Genomic DNA, 18,050 nt, shown 5'->3' with positions numbered 1-18,050 from the left:
CAACAAAATTGTGCCTTCATCAACAATCATTCATGAATCAAGGAAAGACCTCCAAAAGAAGAGGGAAGATTTTGAATTTCTAAGGACATTTTTTAAGTCCATTCCAAAGCTCCCCTCTCACTACTGTAGATCCAGTTCCACAAAACTATACATAGAGTCTACGTTTGAAACAATGAAAGAAGTGTTTGATTTGTACGTTGTTGAATGCAATAACAACGGAAAAAATAGCTTGAGTAGATTTACATTTGACAAGACATTCGAAAAAGAAAATCCCTCACCTTACCAGCCAAAAAAAGATCAATGTGACCTTTGCCACAGTTTCAAAGTAAACAGTAGAACAGTAACACAAGAACAGTACAAACACCACTTGTTGCAAAAAGACCAAGCTCGAGATGAAAAAACTAAAGATACAGAAAAACAAAAGGCTAAAGAAATACACGTTTTCACGCAAGACACACAGGCAGTAAAACTCGCGCCATGTGTCAATACCTTGGCCATGTATTATAAAACAAAACTTTGTGTACACAATTTTACGATGTACAACAACGAAACAAAAGACGCGGTAACTTATTGGTGGGATGAGACCCAGAGTGACTTAAGTGCATCATCCTTTGCAAAAAAAAAACCAATCCAAGATGGCCGACAGCCAACACATCTCTTAACATTAGTCCCACAATTTAAGTGCTTTTTAGTAGTTAAACCAACAAAATACTTCTGAAATACTTAAAATCCAATCAAAGTTAACCCAAGTTTCATTTAACACCAAAAGACAACAATCTATCTAAGCTTTTAAGACTCCAAACCCAAGAAGAACAGTGCCACATCAGAAGCCAACTTAGTGAACTAATGTTTCAACAGTGACCTACCTGAAGAAAACTCAATTGTACCGAATAATTACAGAAATCAACATTACTGACATTGTTATATAACTACACTAATATATAGTTCACTTATACTGCATTAACAGAAGCAATCAGCCAAAGCTTGCCTAAAAAACTGCCCACTTTTAATCAAATTTCATCTGTGAATTTCAATTTTTTTGTTTTCAATATTATTACATTACTTGACAGAAGCAACCAGCCAAAGCTTAGCCCCAAAAACTGTGAACTTCAACATTTTATTTATTTGGTATTCCTTTTAATCTAACCTGACAGAAGCAACCAGCCAAAGCATAGCTCCAAAACTGTGAAGCTCGAAACTTATTTCCCATTATTTTCTCTCTTCCTGATACTTGTTAAAAATGGACAACAAGCAGCCAGCCTATGCAGTGGGAGACCTGGTGTTTGCTAAAATTAAAAACTTCCGACATTGGCCCGCAACAATTACAAAAATCCTAAATGTTGAAAACAAACCACCAAAGTTTGAACTGCTATTTTTTGGAGACAACACTACCTCAAAGGTAAACAGTTCAAACTTATTTCCCTACCTAGACAACCTTCCCACTTTTGGTCAGCCTTTATCTGATAATTTCAGAAACAAATTATTTAATAAAGCTTTGCTAGAGGCTGATACAGCTCACAAAGCCTGTCAAACTCCAAACACCACTCCTCCATCTACTGAGGAGAAAATAGCACACCAACATGGACAACACCCGATGGAGGACATCTGTTCTAAAGTGGAACAACTACAAAACACGGATGACCTTAAAAGCTCTCTTACTCTAGCAGCTGAAGTTGGACATACGATTCTTGCAGAAAAGTAGAAGCTGAGACAAGACGTGCTTGACTTAACCTTCAAAAACTCTCAACTACTCGGAAATTTGAAACAGGCAGAAGAAATGAAATTTGAAATGAGAATAGAAGAGCTTGAAAAAGATAATGAGACTCTAACACAAAGAAACCTTACTTTAGTAGATACATTAAGAAAAGCAGAAGAGCACCTAGCCAAAGAGCGACGCCTAAGGGAAGTTCTTGCAGAAACTTTTGAAGAGCAAGATTTAGAAAAGGAAACCTTAATAACCAACCAAGAAAAAGAAATTAATAGGCTACAGGCTGTCGTAAAGAAGCAGAAAAGGATGCAAACAGAAGAAAGCAAAAAGATGTAGCCAAGACATTTAAAGATGTAGGAATGCAAACAAGCTCCACACGACAACCAGAGCCCAGTTACTCCACAGACGTCTTAGCTGAACTAGCACAGCTAAAAAACCGCCAAGAAGGAATAGAAAAACATGTGCTAAACTTCCAAACTCAGCTAGACAACAACAAAAAGGTACCCGAGGTTTTGACAAACCCACAAAGCTCTCCTGTCAGGCCTTCATCCTACCCAGCTCAGCTGAACCAAAACAAGAAAGGCAAGACTTCAGGAGACCTAGCTAAAATAGCTAGATCACAAATCTAACACTGAAGATGGTAATCCATTAATTTCAGACAGTTGTCGAAATAATGCACAAAATCGAGAACAAAGCAGTAAAAAAATATGTAATTTACCAACAACACAGAGGCCTCATGTCAGCATCTCCCTATAGGTGGCTAAACATAGAGGAAATCTCAATGCAATAACACCAAGCAATAGAGCCAGCACCAATCCAAGTCCAGTAAAGATATCAAATCCATCTATAAGCAAGGGACCCCCAATGAATCCAAAAAAGAAAATGGCAGGAGAGAGTTATGAAGATTTCTTCAACAAACACATTCAATTTTACAAAGAGTTACTAAGAATTGCCGAGACAAAAATCCACAATAACGATAAAAGACAGGCATCAAATCTAGAACTCGAGAATCATCCCTTATTACCACAATGTGAAGACCAACAAAACATAGCAGTTAAAGAAGTCACCTCAACCAATAATCAGACTATCTCCAAGACTAATCCAAATTCCCACAATTTTTTAGGAGTACTTCAGATGAAAAACACCAAAGAATGATAGGAAATACACTTGTTCTCCACCAAAACACTGACAGAATCTCTAATAAAATCGAGTGCCTTGATACTCTCCTTGCCAGCTTAGAACCGGATCTCGTAATCCTAATGGAACATGGACAAAATAAGGAAATAATTGGAAACACAAGGCTAATAGGATATGTGTTAGCTGAAGAATTCAGCAGAGAGCGTTATCGCAAGGGGGGATTAGCTATTTTCTGCAAAACCCACTTGAAAGATGATGTTGAAATACACAACACGCATGATCTCTGTGAGGAACTGGTCTGTGAAGTAGCGGCAGTTAGAGTGAAACTTGGAAAATGCTGCATTTTTCTTGTTGGAATTTACAGGAATCAGGGAAACATTGAAGCTAGTCTGGAGATAGTCTCACATGTCTTAGAAAAAGTATTCCAAAAAACAATCCAATAATCATCATGGGGGATGTTAACATTGACAATATAACAAAAAATCATGAATACACTCTGATGAGGGATATGTTGAGCGGACATGATATCCAGAGACTAGACCTGCCACCAACAAGAATAACACCAACTTCAGCAACGTCAATTGATTGTGTCTGTACCAATATTACGCTCGAGGACCTCAATGTAGAAATAGTCAACACTGGGATATCAGACCACACAGGTAAACTCTGCACAATTAACTGTAATAGAAAATCACCTCCACCGCCCACTATCGAACAATGGACAATGATTTGAAGAATATTATACTGTGTCTTTGGGTACCTTCCTCTTTGTACTGTTTACAAATGACCTCCCTATATACCTTGGCACCAATAACATAAAATCTATTATGTATGCCGATGACACGACATTGGTTCTGGCAAATGATAATGCACAAGAAATGTACTCACAGATGTCATGCTCAACAAACAAAACAATTCAGTACTGCCTGCAGAACAACTGGCTATAAACCCTTCAAAAACCATGCACATAAATTTTAGTAGGAAGCATGATCCAGTGTTAGAAAGCACAGATACTCTCCAAGAGAAACAAGCAAAGCTACTTGGTCTAACTATCGACTGTGGACTCACTTGGACAGCACACATAAATAATCTGTGTAAAAAGCTCAGCACAGGAATCTTTGTGATCAGAAGGATGAAGTGGATTGCAGGGCCTGAGGCAGCAAGGACAGCCTATTTTGCACTTGTTGAGTCTCATTTGCGGTATGGAGTTGCGGTGTGGGGAGGAACATCTATAAATAATCTGAACAAAATTCTCATCCAACAAAAAAAGGCCATCAGAATTCTAGCAGATCTAAATCCCACAAGACAGCTGCAGAGGAGCTTTTAAGTCTCTAAAAATACTGACCATTGTAGGTATATATGTCCTCACAGTGGTAACAGATGCAGACTGTATGGCAAATCAGAGGTGAGAACTTACACTCACATAACACCAGGAGGGCCACAGACTTCATTCTCCCTCCGCACCGCACTACCAAGTACAGCAAGAAGCCATCATACACGGGATGCAAGATGTACAATGTATTGCCGCAGCATTTGAAAAGGCTCAGTGGGAAAAATCTCAAGAGAAGTCTCCTGAACTGGTTGATGGAACGACCTTTGTACACCGTGAAAGAATATTATGAACTTACAAAACTTAATTTGTAAAGCAAGAGACATGAAGATATATTTCTTTGTAAAATTCTATTGGATGCCATTACATGTCTTAATGATAATGTAAATAAAGAGATTCTGATTCTTTCTGATTTTATTGACTATGTTTTAACGAGGAAATATCTAATAAAATTAAAAAACAGGTTTCCATTTTTATTTCTAACTCCGCCTAAGTCCAAAAAGCTTAAAAAGAAATGTGCAACACCGCCTATTTCCAGTATAATTTATTACTTTGAGTAATTTTATTTCAGTCTCATATTACTAACTACTAAAGAGCTAACAAAGAATAACAAAAAATATAAAACATGAAAACAATGTGTCCTTTAAAATGTACAAAGTTTTTTACTTCTCCTGTAAAATAACGAACATGTCACTTAGGCGGTGTTGTTTCTTAAGCGACGATAAACATTTTGTCCTTAGTCTAGTTAATAGTTGAGTTTTTGACAATACGCTTCAAAACTATATCAATGTAAATTGAATAAAAATCAGGATCAGTTTAAGATCAAATTAATATGGAGTTGTTTCAGATGATTCGAGTAGAGCTACATTTCAGGGAACGTATTACAGATATATTTCAAAGGAAAACTAATACCAAATACATAATCCAGAAAAGAAAGAAAATTAAGCCAATCTCATACACTGAATATAAGGAAAATGTAAATATTTCTTTTTATTTCTAGATATCTCTAAAAGATGAGAGAACTGAACAAAACTTATCTTTTTTAATGGCCAGCTTATCAGGTAAATCTTGGAGCCAACTGCAATTCATATTATCCTCTTCTAATCTTGATTTTTGAAGACATAACTTCAGCTGTGCCACAATGGTGTGAAACAACTTTTACAATAACGTGTTTTATTGTTTGTCATCAGGGCAGATATAACAGGTTTTACTATAATGCTCAATGAATGTTGGATTTTGTGCTTCGATTTAGTTGTGTTACGTGAGATTTTATTACAAATCGTGTTTGCATATCACTTCTGTAGCAAGCTAATTAATAATAATCTTTAATACTTGTGATTACTGAAAACAAAATTACTTGACCAAAAAAAACTATTTTGATTAGGTTGTTGGCTAATGCTTTATCAACAAAGTTGTGTTTACAAAACATGTTTAAAACTATAAAGATAATTGAATGAAATAACATTTTCTATTAAAGATTTAAACTCCTAAAAAATGAAAATATGATTTTTTGCATTTGAAAATACAATTAATAATTAATAAGACAGAACGAACCAACAAGTGTTGTATCATTTCATATAAAACGAATTACCCTTAACTTTTAATAGCTTGGGTAAGAAATTATATTCATAGACCATTTTGTTCAATAAAAATATCTTGAATAGGCTACTACAGTTGTAAAATAAATTACTGCAATCCTTATAAATATGGGAACTACTCCAAGGAATAATCTTGAGAAATATTGAGATACAAATCCTTAACGTGAACACAGTGCGAAACGTAAATAAAACGTCAAACATAAACATAGAACGTGGACACACCGTGAAACATGGACATGGAATGTGGACACAACATGAAACAAAATACATTATATTTGATTAAAAACCTATGTTTTGAGATGTTTTGAACTAATAAAAACAATTCTACATCCGTACTCAACTTCAAACTGACCTAGAAATCATCCTGGCGATGACCACTTGCTATATAGATGAATTGAATAAAATTTCTCATGTTGAACCTAAACAAAATATAAGTATTGATAAAAGCCTTAATATGCATGAAGAACAGAACGTACATCCAATATTTACCTAACAATAGACACTCCCGTTTCTGCTTGAAAGAGTTTGTGACAGTGACTCAAGCTACGTGATGTTCTCAGAAATTTACTATGGGTCACACACAGATCCTTTCTGAAAGTGATGATTCGCTTACTCAAAAAGATTGTCCATCATTTGTCCAGAAAAAACTTGTTAGATAAAGGATACCATTTATCGTTTTTTTTATCGTATCTGTAATTGTTATTTGTGAGAAATAAAGTTTCTTTCTTTCTTTTTTCTTTTTTTTCTTCATTTATTTATCGACAATTGGTATACTAAAATTCCTATAGCTGAACAATATTTGGAGAGAAACAAATTCCTGACTGGAACTATTAAGAGGAACTCCAAGGGACTATCTAAGGGCCCAACTTCAAAAAAAGTTTGATGCAACAGAAATTGTGTATTTTCACAAAAAAGACATCTCTTGGTTGGTTTCAAAAAAACCAAAATTGTTCATTGCCTTACAACTGGATGTCGAGCTGAAATTGTGCTTGTCCGTAGTAGAAATGAAAATGAAGCAACCAATCCCTTCTTACAAAGAAATATAATCAGTACATGGGAGGAATAGACGTAAAAGAGGTATAAGAAAATACTGGAAAAAGATATTCACCTATTTTCTTGACATATCACTATATTTTGTACAAAAACAACATAATAAAGCAAAAGGGACTTCTTGGTGAGTATAATCTCACATTTGTGTGAGCCAGACAAAGAAGTTGTTGATCCACTTGATAATGTCCTCTGACCTACTCGTGAACTACAAAACTATATAGTGTAAATAAGGTAAATTTCAAATTTAGTACTTTATTTTGTTTTTGTTTTAGTTATTAGAATAAATAATGCTGTAGTTCCATGACAGACTACAGGTCTATGGCTGTGTAGACATTTGACTGAAAAGTAACTGCACATTTTTATATGTAAAAAACTGAATTTTTGATAACTACATATTTTTGTATTCCTCATAAAATCTAAGACAAGTTATACATTACGTATTTGGTGTAGTACAACATACTTGTAATAAGTGAAAACGGAATATTTACAAAATATTTTGAAAATTGTATATTTTGTTTACTTATTAGGTCTAAAGTAATCTGATGTTATAGACACCATTGTTTTTTATTATTATTATATTATTGTCTACATATTTGTAAATAAATTGGCCCATAACAGTTTACAACTGGACTTATAAATAAAACAATGTGATAGATTATACAAAATGCTTGCAAGTCTATTAAAATAGTATTGCCAGTATATGCTGGTAACACTAGCAGTTCGAGGGTTAATATCCAAGATCATAGATGGGATTTTCTGAAAATACAGTGATTACTTGAAGAGATGCAAATAAGAAAACTGGATAAACATTTAACTATTCAGTCATGACCTGTTTTCTATTATTGAGGCATGTGGTCCTGATTTTAGTATTCAAGAAGAGAATGTCTCTGTTTTCTACTAACAGTAAAACCAAGTGACTATAAACTAATACAATTTTTTGTCTACTGATATTGGTGCAATTGTTATAATCATGGAATAACAAGTTCATTTTCAGTACACAAAAATAACACAATAATAAAATGTTTAGTCACGTTACTAAGGTCCATATATATATATATATTATATATATATATATATATATATATATATATATATATATATCGGGTGAGTTTTTTTAAAGTGATCCAATAGCTAACTTTTTAATTACACGACTTAGCACCACACTTTAAATTTGGAACTTGCTCAATTTTAAGTTTCACTCAGGAATACACTTTCAAATTTTTTGTTGAAGATGGCCGCCATTCTCCAATATGGTGGCCAACTTTAAAATCTTTTATGGAACACCCTGTATTTTATGTTGTTTTTAGATTCTACTCTAAAAAATAAAACATTTTTGCAATTGAGAGTTTTTCAATATCTCTAATGGTTTAGAAGCTACTTTGACTGGAAGTTTTCATCATCAGTTGCATGAATTCCTAAAGCACGTTTAATCAATGTTAGTTTTATGTGTTGTTAGTGTTTTATTATGCGTGTAATTTGTATGTGATTTGATATTAGACATATTTTACGCTGAGCATTAATCATTTTGCTTTGATATTCATTTAGAATCTGAGAGTAGAATCTAAAAACAACATAAAATACAGGGTGTTCCATAAAAGATTTTAAAGTTGGCCACCATACTGGAAAATGGCGGCCATCTTCAAAAAATTTGAAAGTGTATTCCTGAGTGAAACTTAAAATTGAGCAAGTTCCAAATTTAAAGTGTGGTGCTAAGTCGTGTAATTAAAAAGTTAGCAATTGGACTACTTTAAAAAACTCACCCGGTATATATATATATATATATATATATATATATATATATATATATACATATATTTATATATATACACATATATTTATATATATATATATATATATACATATATTAATATATATATATATATACATATATTAATATATATATATATATACATATATTAATATATATATATATATACATATATTAATATTGTGTATTGTATGATAATGACAATGAATGTATGTTGGAAAAAGATGGACCTTAGTATGCGACTAAACATTTTATTATTGTGTTATTTTTGTGTACTGAAAATGAACTTGCTATTCCAAGTTCACTTCATATATATATATATACAAGGTGTTTGAAAAGTCTGATCAGACTTGTATATATATACATTTCTCTAAGAAAAGAAGCTGTAAAAACTCAGCTCCAACCTAATATCTGTGAGGGAGATAGAGGCATTCTATGCCAAAATCCCATAGTACAGTACAGCCGGTTATCACTCGCTACTAACCACACCAAAAACGTTGCTGTCAAAATAACACCTGCAAAAGTTGTCTTCTGTTAGCGCCGGAGAATAAAAATGTATTAATGCCATTCGGCCTTTGTTTTCATTTAAGCTGAATATTTTCTGAACACCTCCAATGTGTTAAATATTATAATCGAAATATTAATTTCAATTCTGTGAAAGCAATATTAGTAGGTTCAAATAACATTATACGATATGGTTGAATCAAAACAAATTTCCCATAATCAGGTATATATAATTATCTGTTGTTACTATTAATACTTTATTTTATTAATAATGTTTATAAATAATATTCATATATATTGCGATTCCCAATAAGTAATCTATTCATACTTCGCAGTAATCTGTAATTGAATCAGCAAGAGTGCTATAAACTTTTATACATTTTATAACTTTATGTAGAACGTTTGTATTATGGCTTGGTTCATACAGTGTCTGATGTTAATATTCAGACATCATTAAACGTATTGAAAAATAATAAGATTAAGTCGTTTATCACGGACAAAATTCCAAGATAACTATTCTTTCATCCACTTTTAATGTATGGAATTTCGTTATAGGGAAATAGTAGGTAAGAGTGATTAAAGGTTTACCTGACAGAACTTGTCAAAGAACTTAAAATTATGACTCTGCCAAGTGTGTATATATATATATATATATATATATATATATATATATATATATATATATTCATGTTTATTAAAATGAAAAGAAAATTTACAAAAATATTAGCTCAGACAAAATACACACAATTATTATACAAGGAACAAAGGCAGCTAGATATGGTAAATTGTAGACTAGAAAAAACTAAGAATTAAGTAATTTATGTATGGAAATCAAACTTTTCAATAACTTGCCTGATAAAGCATGGACAGTTAGTGTTGTTAAGTTTAAAAGCTCTATTGGTATATGGTTGAAGAAAAAGCCTTTCATTCAATTGACAAGTATTTGTTCTGTGACATTAGTGAAATAAGATTTTAGTCTACAGTTTTTATATTTGTTGTTTCTGTTAAAATTGATTTATTAGACAAAGACTTTTGATGAGCATTTGTCCTGTGTCAATTTTGAGGCCACCGTTACTAATTTATTGAGTTGTTATTTATTTTATTCTCTCTTATTACTTCTTATACATTTTATTTGTTGTTGTTATGTTATGAACTTATTTATTGTAGTTGTACATTATTTTTTAATCATATATTTATTTTCTTAAAGGTTAATTGAACAATGTTGTATATATGAAATTGAGGAATTCAGTATTGGCTAGTTATACTAACATTATGAATTTTCTGGTGATAAACATTGCATTTGTATATGTTTAAAGAGATATAAAGAATCTTATTTTTCAAAATGTTTAAGTTACCCTTATTTTTTCCAAATATTTACTCTAACAACAACCGTAAAAGACTGTAAATATTTAAAAACGTCTGTATTATATAGTGAAGTTGGCTTTTTTACTGGGAAAGGCTGAGCATCTAAAGCATGAGAGTGTCTTGAAATAATCATATTCACCCTAAATAATGACTATAATTATTAACTAAAATTGGGTTAAAATGTATAATTTGTGTTTATTTGACTTTTTATATTATAAAGTATTGTACATCAAGACTGACAGGTCAGTTATCTAGTCCCACCCCTGCATGCATGACTCACACTGACTACAACACCGGTAGCCCTCTCTCCCCGCCCACCTGAGAGTCCAGCCCTTAACTCAAGCCCGCTGACTAAACAGCTGTACTGCACATCCACCATGACACGGAATAGTGGACACACCTCAAGAATCTCACCATGGAAAAAGGGAGCCACATAGCACTAACACAGTAGTGAACCCTTCTAGGGATTGGAGACCATTACTCATTACAACAAAAACAATCAAAGGTGGAAAGTATACGCACATTAGTAAAACAATATAAATATTTAAGGTGGTTGCCAAAAGAAATCCAGTTATTTGTATTAAGCGATTTTAGCTAGAATAATTCCAAACTAAATTAATGTTCAGAAGGAGTAAATCTTAGTTACAAATTAATTTACATACATTTAACTCAGTGGAATATATACAATAGAAATGGCATACTCTTGATTTGTATGATTTTCTTTTATTCTCCAACAACATAATGTTACAATTTCTTAATATTACATATATAATAGAAATTATAATTTCAATTATATCTTAAACTCCACTTAGATTTTATTCATAAGAAAGATTACACAACACTTAAAACTTTGAAATATAAATTTCACTTTAACAAGTTTTAGGGACAAATCACGTACAAAAGAAACAACACAATCATATAATGTCACTATAGATAAAGCAACTAACAATATTACCATCAGCAAGAGAGGTCTAGAACCAGCTAAGTCGGAATGAGGTTTACTTTGAGTTCCTTGATGAAACTGTCATAAATCCTGACAAAACTTGGCACTTGTCTCGCCCAGGCTCGTTCATCGCATCGACTTGAGAAAATCACAAATAAACATTTAACACTTCACAAAAATAGTCAATGTAACATGTAAATTCACTGAAAAATCAATAGCAAGGTAACTTTAATAAAAATACAAGTATTATCAAATCAGATAACTAAAACGATTAAAAATGATGAATTTAAATGACAACATATACAGAAATTTAAGGACTATAATGATATTCTTTCAATTACTATGTTACTGAAAAAGTATAATAAAAAATGGTGGACCAATTCCCTAGATTAGTCATGGAACTAATTTCATGTTCCGGATTGTATTGAAATGCATAAATTCAACTCATCTTCCTTTACCCATCATTTGAAAACACAGATGGAGTTAATTATTTTCTTTCTCTCAAAATCATTGCCAACTTTCTAAGGACTACATTTTTATAGAACACACACAATAATAATATTCAATTTATCTTTGTAAAACTTACCTTTGTTGAAAACCACTCTTCACTACATTAAAAATTACTAAAAACTATATAAAAATAAAACATTTGCATAGATTAAATGTATTTTACAATTAGAATACAAATATATGCAATGTGTAATATGAATAAAAACTAGCATGCACCAAACATTTTCTGTAGTCAATGTGTTATACTACTCTACAATACATATTTGTAACTAGATATTACATATAGTTAAAATATATATTATGGCTTACACTCTATTTTACATGTAATGTCTTGATGTGATTAAGATAAGAGCACTAAATGGAATTTACTGCACTCCATGTGTAAAATTTCTTATTCCCGTCACGTCTTTAAGCCGAAAGATTTTTTTTTTAGTTTAAGCTCAAAATATCTTCTAGAACAAGAGTTACTCAAAACTATACAACTGTACCACTATTCATAAATTATGAAGTTTTAAGTAAAACCCACAGACAAAAAACTGAACTAACATATCCAACCCTAAAATATGAGATGTTTTACATTTGTCTTCACTTAAATAAAAAATTTCCATGATGTTACTAGAATTCATACATATTACTATCATGCCTCCGCAAAAGATGTGACGTACTACTTTTAATAACACCAATATTCTTGTATTCTCCATTGTTCCAAACAGTCTGCTCTGATATCAATATCCTTAGTTCAAATAGTCACCATATGCAAAGCTAGTGCCACCTTTACTTTAGTATGTTTTTTATACTGGGGGCAAGAACAAGGGCAGATTTTTATACAGACTGTTTTATTAGATCAAGAAAATATAGTGTTATGTCATAATTAAATCAGAATAGTGGCACTTTTTGGTGTTGCACATCAATATTTATTATTTTTTCATAAATTTTAGCTTGGAATGGTTTTTAGAGTACCAATTCTGAGTCTAAATGTAGGAAGAACGAAGACTGTTCAAATTCGGTAAGATTTATCCTTCCAAAGTTTTTCTTTAAAATTACAATTTTAATTGCTATCCCAGGGGATGTTTATCATTTGTCACCAGCAGTAAGGGGCAGCACCAAAGGTGCTACTTTAGCCTACCTTATATCAGAGACGTTAATGATCAAGCCCTCAGTTATTATGATATGGTACCTGGTACTTTCAAGGCAAATGAAAGACAACAAACATCAGGAGCCTTATAAAGCAAATCTGATTCCTGAATGCTAAATACTTTTAAATTAACCTTACATAACAATTTTAAAATATCCTTTATAGCACAAAAACACTCAGGTTTTTATATTTCAATAAGATGTAAAACTTATGTCTTTAAAGATTGTGAAGTTGGTGGCCAAATTATATAGTGTTATAAACACTACTAAAGCAGTGTCATCCACAAATAAATAGGAATAACCTACTATCGATGTTTAATTTAAAAATGTTGCTAATCTATACACACACACATATATATATATATATATATATATATATATATATATATATATATATATATAAAACCCAAAAACCTCTGATTGAGATATCACAAAATCTCCATAACTATGGAACAATAATTACAGAAATTGGGACTTTGTCCATCGTCTTACCTCTTAGGTGCTTGCTAGGAAAAGAATTTGATAATTATGCAGCATAGTTGCAGAAATTCACGGATAACCACAATACTTTTAACCCTGACCATTATATCAAATGATGTGCCAAAAATACCAAGCCATTTTAGACTAAATGTACAAGTTTTGTAAACAACTCATATCTAGGCTATTTTTAAGTTATTAAGCATTTTTTTTTTACTTCTTATTAAAAGTAGTTTACAGAAATATAAAATACAGCTATCAAATATCTATTTTATGATAAATTTAATTCTTAATCTAAAGAAATAAAAATTATAGGCCTACCTTATTTACAAGAGGAGTAATATACATTTTTGTAAGGATGTGTCATTTTTCCTTTTTACCATTTCTGTGCAAGTAAATGCAACATGAAATTTGAAATTCATAATACTTCACATAAAACAAACGTTATTTCTGATATAATAACTAAAACTGTTTACAGCTCATATTTAAAACATTAAAAACGTTTTAATACGATATTTACATCACTAGAAATTATTTTCAGAAAAGTAAAGATAGCCATCACTCAAATCGTTGTTATTGTCCACATCCATACCACTTGTAAATAATTGGTGTACTTTCATTTACGAGAGACTTTGAACGATTCCTTTTACTTACTTTCAAATGAAATAAATAAAAAACTAAAATTTAACTGCCGTACTTTATACTGTTTTAACTTAATAACATTAAGCAAGGTGGAATATTCACAACATAGCGAAATACTGCTGTCTGTCACAATCAGTGAGCAGTCAAGTGAGATGAATTTCTCAATCACAGACAGACAAAAGATGTAGTCAAAACTTTACGAACTAATATATTTTGATGCAATACATCTTTGTACCTAAGTCTGTGGAATTACAAAGCATTTGGTAAAATAGGTGGCCAGTAAAATAATAATAAGTGCACGTCCGCCGAACGTCGGGAGTTAGCACCATTTTTATGACGTCCGTATAATATGGACGTTGAGATTAAAAGGACTAATAACAATATAACATTCAGAATTGTTAAAATATTTAAATCAACATTTTTAAGCCCCACATAAGTTCTATAGATATCCTCAAGATGAGATTTTTCCATTCTTTCATAACCAATCACAAGTCTTAGTGCTCATGGAAAACCTCTATATCACTCATGTGAACTCAAAATTCTTTGTAAATATCAGATACAGAAATTTGAAATGTGGATTGAAAATTGAAAACAATTTCTTATAATGATAATGTAATGGTGCTCGATAATATCCATACGTAAATCTATAAAAACGGGCTTGTGCAGTGGAAAGGGTTAGGGTGTAAAATTCAATGTCTTATTCTAGTGACTGTCACAGATTTTAGTGATGTTTGAGAACGGGTCGATACCAACATACAGGTTCCTGCTAACCCTCCATATTACATTTCTAATTATATCTTATAATACGTACATAAGCCTAATAACAATGGTACTTTGGTACTATCCGGAAGCCATTATCTTTTTAGTTTTTCAGTATAAAATTTTTACTGCGGTGGAGTTAATAGGTTAGTACCCTTCAATAGGTGAAACCAAACTGGGCCTGTACTATAAATTACAGACAGCAGTAATAAACGGGTGCTTCCTCCACAAGTCCATATTCAACTTCTACTGGATCACTTATACTATTAATTGAGACTCCTTGCATCTTTTTATGAAAATAATTCATGAACCAGAAGTATGTATTAATCATTGTGCCGATATTATTTTTTTTAATTTTGTGAGCAGTGTTATTCAACAAATTGCGTCAAAAGCCTCAGCTAGATCTAAAAAATGTATAAATACTTTGTTTTTAAACCTAAGTTTTGAACAATCAATGTATTAATACCAAAAGTGCAGCAATAACATGATAAATTTTTGTCAAAATTTAATTATTTTGAAGATTGTTGGTCAACAAAATCTTAATACACTTCTCCAAAATCCTAGATAAACTAGGAAATAAATCTAATATTACTCGTTGCAGCTTTAGACTCTGATTTAGAAATAGTAATAATTTTACTAATTTTAAATGTGTTAAGAAGTTTACCAGTACAAATATAAGTACGCAATATAATTTACAAATATTAATTTAAAAACATGTGACATAACATGGCATGTATGGAAAGATATTCTTTATTACAAATGTTTAGCCCACTGTAAGATTTTATTTTATGGCTATAAAATAGCAAGGACAGTTTTAATAAAATAACAAAGAAAAGTTTTTATACATGCTTGTAGCATTAAACAAAAATCCTTTTAATATTTTAAAAAATAAGTTCTATTCCTGGTTGTTGGAAAATCAATTTTTACAATTTAAATTAATTCTTCAGCTCCAAAAATATGGAATTTTAATTAATAGGATTTGTAGATGAACAAAAATCGTACCTATCCATCTACCTATTTGTATTTGTATTGTATCTATTTTAATTTGTAGCCATTTTCATTTTTTGTACTTAATGAATTGACTGTATATCATGAATTTGTCAATAATGTTGTACATTTTTTATGGCAAATAAAGATCATTATTATAACCTAACCTAAGTGCTGGCTGTGAGACAAAAACTAGTCTAGTATTGATCGACAAGCACACAGGTGGTTAAATGGTTGCAGCATATCTTTAACTGCCAAAACATACTTAGGCAGACAAATCTCGAACTACAAATTAAAAATTGGGTTTTTCCTGTTCACACTGCTTAATGCAACCCTCACACAATTACACAACTATGATGCTGCATTGGTAAAAATTTACTTTCCCCATATTTTACTTCCTCATATTTGAAAAGTGTAAGTCATGAAGTAATTTTATTAATCATCAAGTATTAGCAAATACCTATTTCAATCATCAGATGGATCATAACAACAGTATGTTATTACAATCCCTTTTTAAGTACGTGAAATATTTAATAATTACTTTATAAACGTTGTTAATAATTGTGTAGTTCTAAATCTTCTTAACTTTTTAAACAGTAACATCAATAACGCTATTATATATAAACCAATTAACCAATCAGCGGTTTTGTATAAATCCTCTAAGCAAAAATGAACTTTGCAAAGTCAAATCATCTTTTAGAATTAAATTCTCTACTGGTTATAATGAAGACTATCATTAAACATGCAAATATGAATTGATTAAACCATTAATACACATTGTTAATTTTTCTTTAATATGTGGAATATTTTCAAACAGTCTAAACATTTCGAAAATTAAAAGTCTTTAAGAAAGGGAATACGACTGATCCTCAAATTTATCACCCACTTTTATATAACAATATTACCAACGCTTTCTGAAATGTATTAGTGTGTAATGTATATCAGATTAGTGGAATTTTTGGAAACCACCACCACCACCATTTGTTTATTTGATGATGAGCAACATGGGTTCAGATCGAGCAAGTCTGTCATTACTGCAGGAATTAGGTTTTTAGAGTTAATTTTAGATGCCAGACACCAGAGTGACCATATTGAGATATCTTTATGGACCTCTGTAAGTATTTGACAGTGTCTGTCATAGTACCCTAATTAGAACAATAGAAAATTTAGTGACTGAGGGAGCTTCACTGAACTGGTGAAAATCATATGTAAAAAATATAAAAAAATATGTTTTTGGGTTTAATACTAGATAAGAGCTTAACTTGAAAAGGGCACTTTCTGGCCATTCAAAAGAAAATATCTTCAGGTCTGTATGCACTAAAATCTATTTCAAAACTTTGTACGCTGGAGGCTTTAAAATGTTTTACTACTGCCACATTTCTTTTGGTATTGTATTGTAAGGAGCAACTAAATGAAATGAAATGAAAAATAAATAAATAAATTAGTGATATAAATCTGTTAAGTATATGAATATTGCACAAGAAAGCTTTACGTAGTATGCTTAATTTACTGAGGCAGGAGTCAGTGAAAAAAATATTTTCATTTTTCAGGTATTCAAACCATTTATGGGCTGTATATAATAAAAACTGTCTTAGCAGTAAGGCTAGCTAATGACTGTTTACCTAAATTAGGCACTGTCCACAATTATTCAACTAGAAACTGCAATCAGTTGGCAGCCCCATAGTTTAAACTAGAATTTATCAGGAAAACACCAACAGTTGCTGCATTATATTGTATAATAATTTACCTATAGATACTCGTATTTTATCAACAAACAGTTTTATGAATTTAAAATTTATGCTTAAAAGGTACTTAATTGCCAGGTTATTGTATTCTTTAAATGAATTTTTCCAACAACTCTGAATGTATTCTTAAAATGTATTATTTTAACCTATATTTAATTTAATATTTAACATTGACAGGTGCAGGTCTAGATTAAGAGTCTGTAAATATTAGGTTATTATGGTTATTGACACAATTTCATGTTTGTGTGTGTCTGTGTGTGGGTGAGTGCATGTGTGTGTGTAAAATTTGTAATAGTATAATTACAATTGAATTGAATTGAACAATACACTAGCTAATACTCAATTAAATATATCTGAATGTAATGAAAAGTAACTAAAACCCTTTTAAAAATC

At 31.2% G+C, this 18,050-nt stretch overlaps 1 protein-coding gene across 5 annotated transcripts in view; it reads right to left on the bottom strand.

Annotated features, from left to right (window-relative positions):
- Positions 1-18,050, bottom strand: part of LOC124368992 — a 165,636-nt gene that overhangs the window by 96,193 nt on the left and 51,393 nt on the right. The window contains exon 10 of one of the 5 annotated variants that reach the window (XR_006923031.1): positions 11,416-11,541. The exons of 3 other annotated variants lie outside the window; for them this stretch is intronic. Coding sequence is in view for 1 of the 2 variants with exons in the window: in XM_046826589.1 (XP_046682545.1) it covers positions 11,530-11,541 (12 nt within the window). In the remaining variant the exon portion in view is untranslated. Of the gene's footprint in view, positions 1-11,158; positions 11,542-18,050 lie in introns of those variants that run through there. One more of the 5 variants, XM_046826589.1, reaches the window with a different exon arrangement.

This window comes from Homalodisca vitripennis, chromosome X, assembly GCF_021130785.1.
Source record: "Homalodisca vitripennis isolate AUS2020 chromosome X, UT_GWSS_2.1, whole genome shotgun sequence".
Classification (NCBI taxonomy): domain Eukaryota; kingdom Metazoa; phylum Arthropoda; class Insecta; order Hemiptera; family Cicadellidae; genus Homalodisca; species Homalodisca vitripennis.
This window is presented reverse-complemented; position numbering and strand designations above follow the sequence as displayed.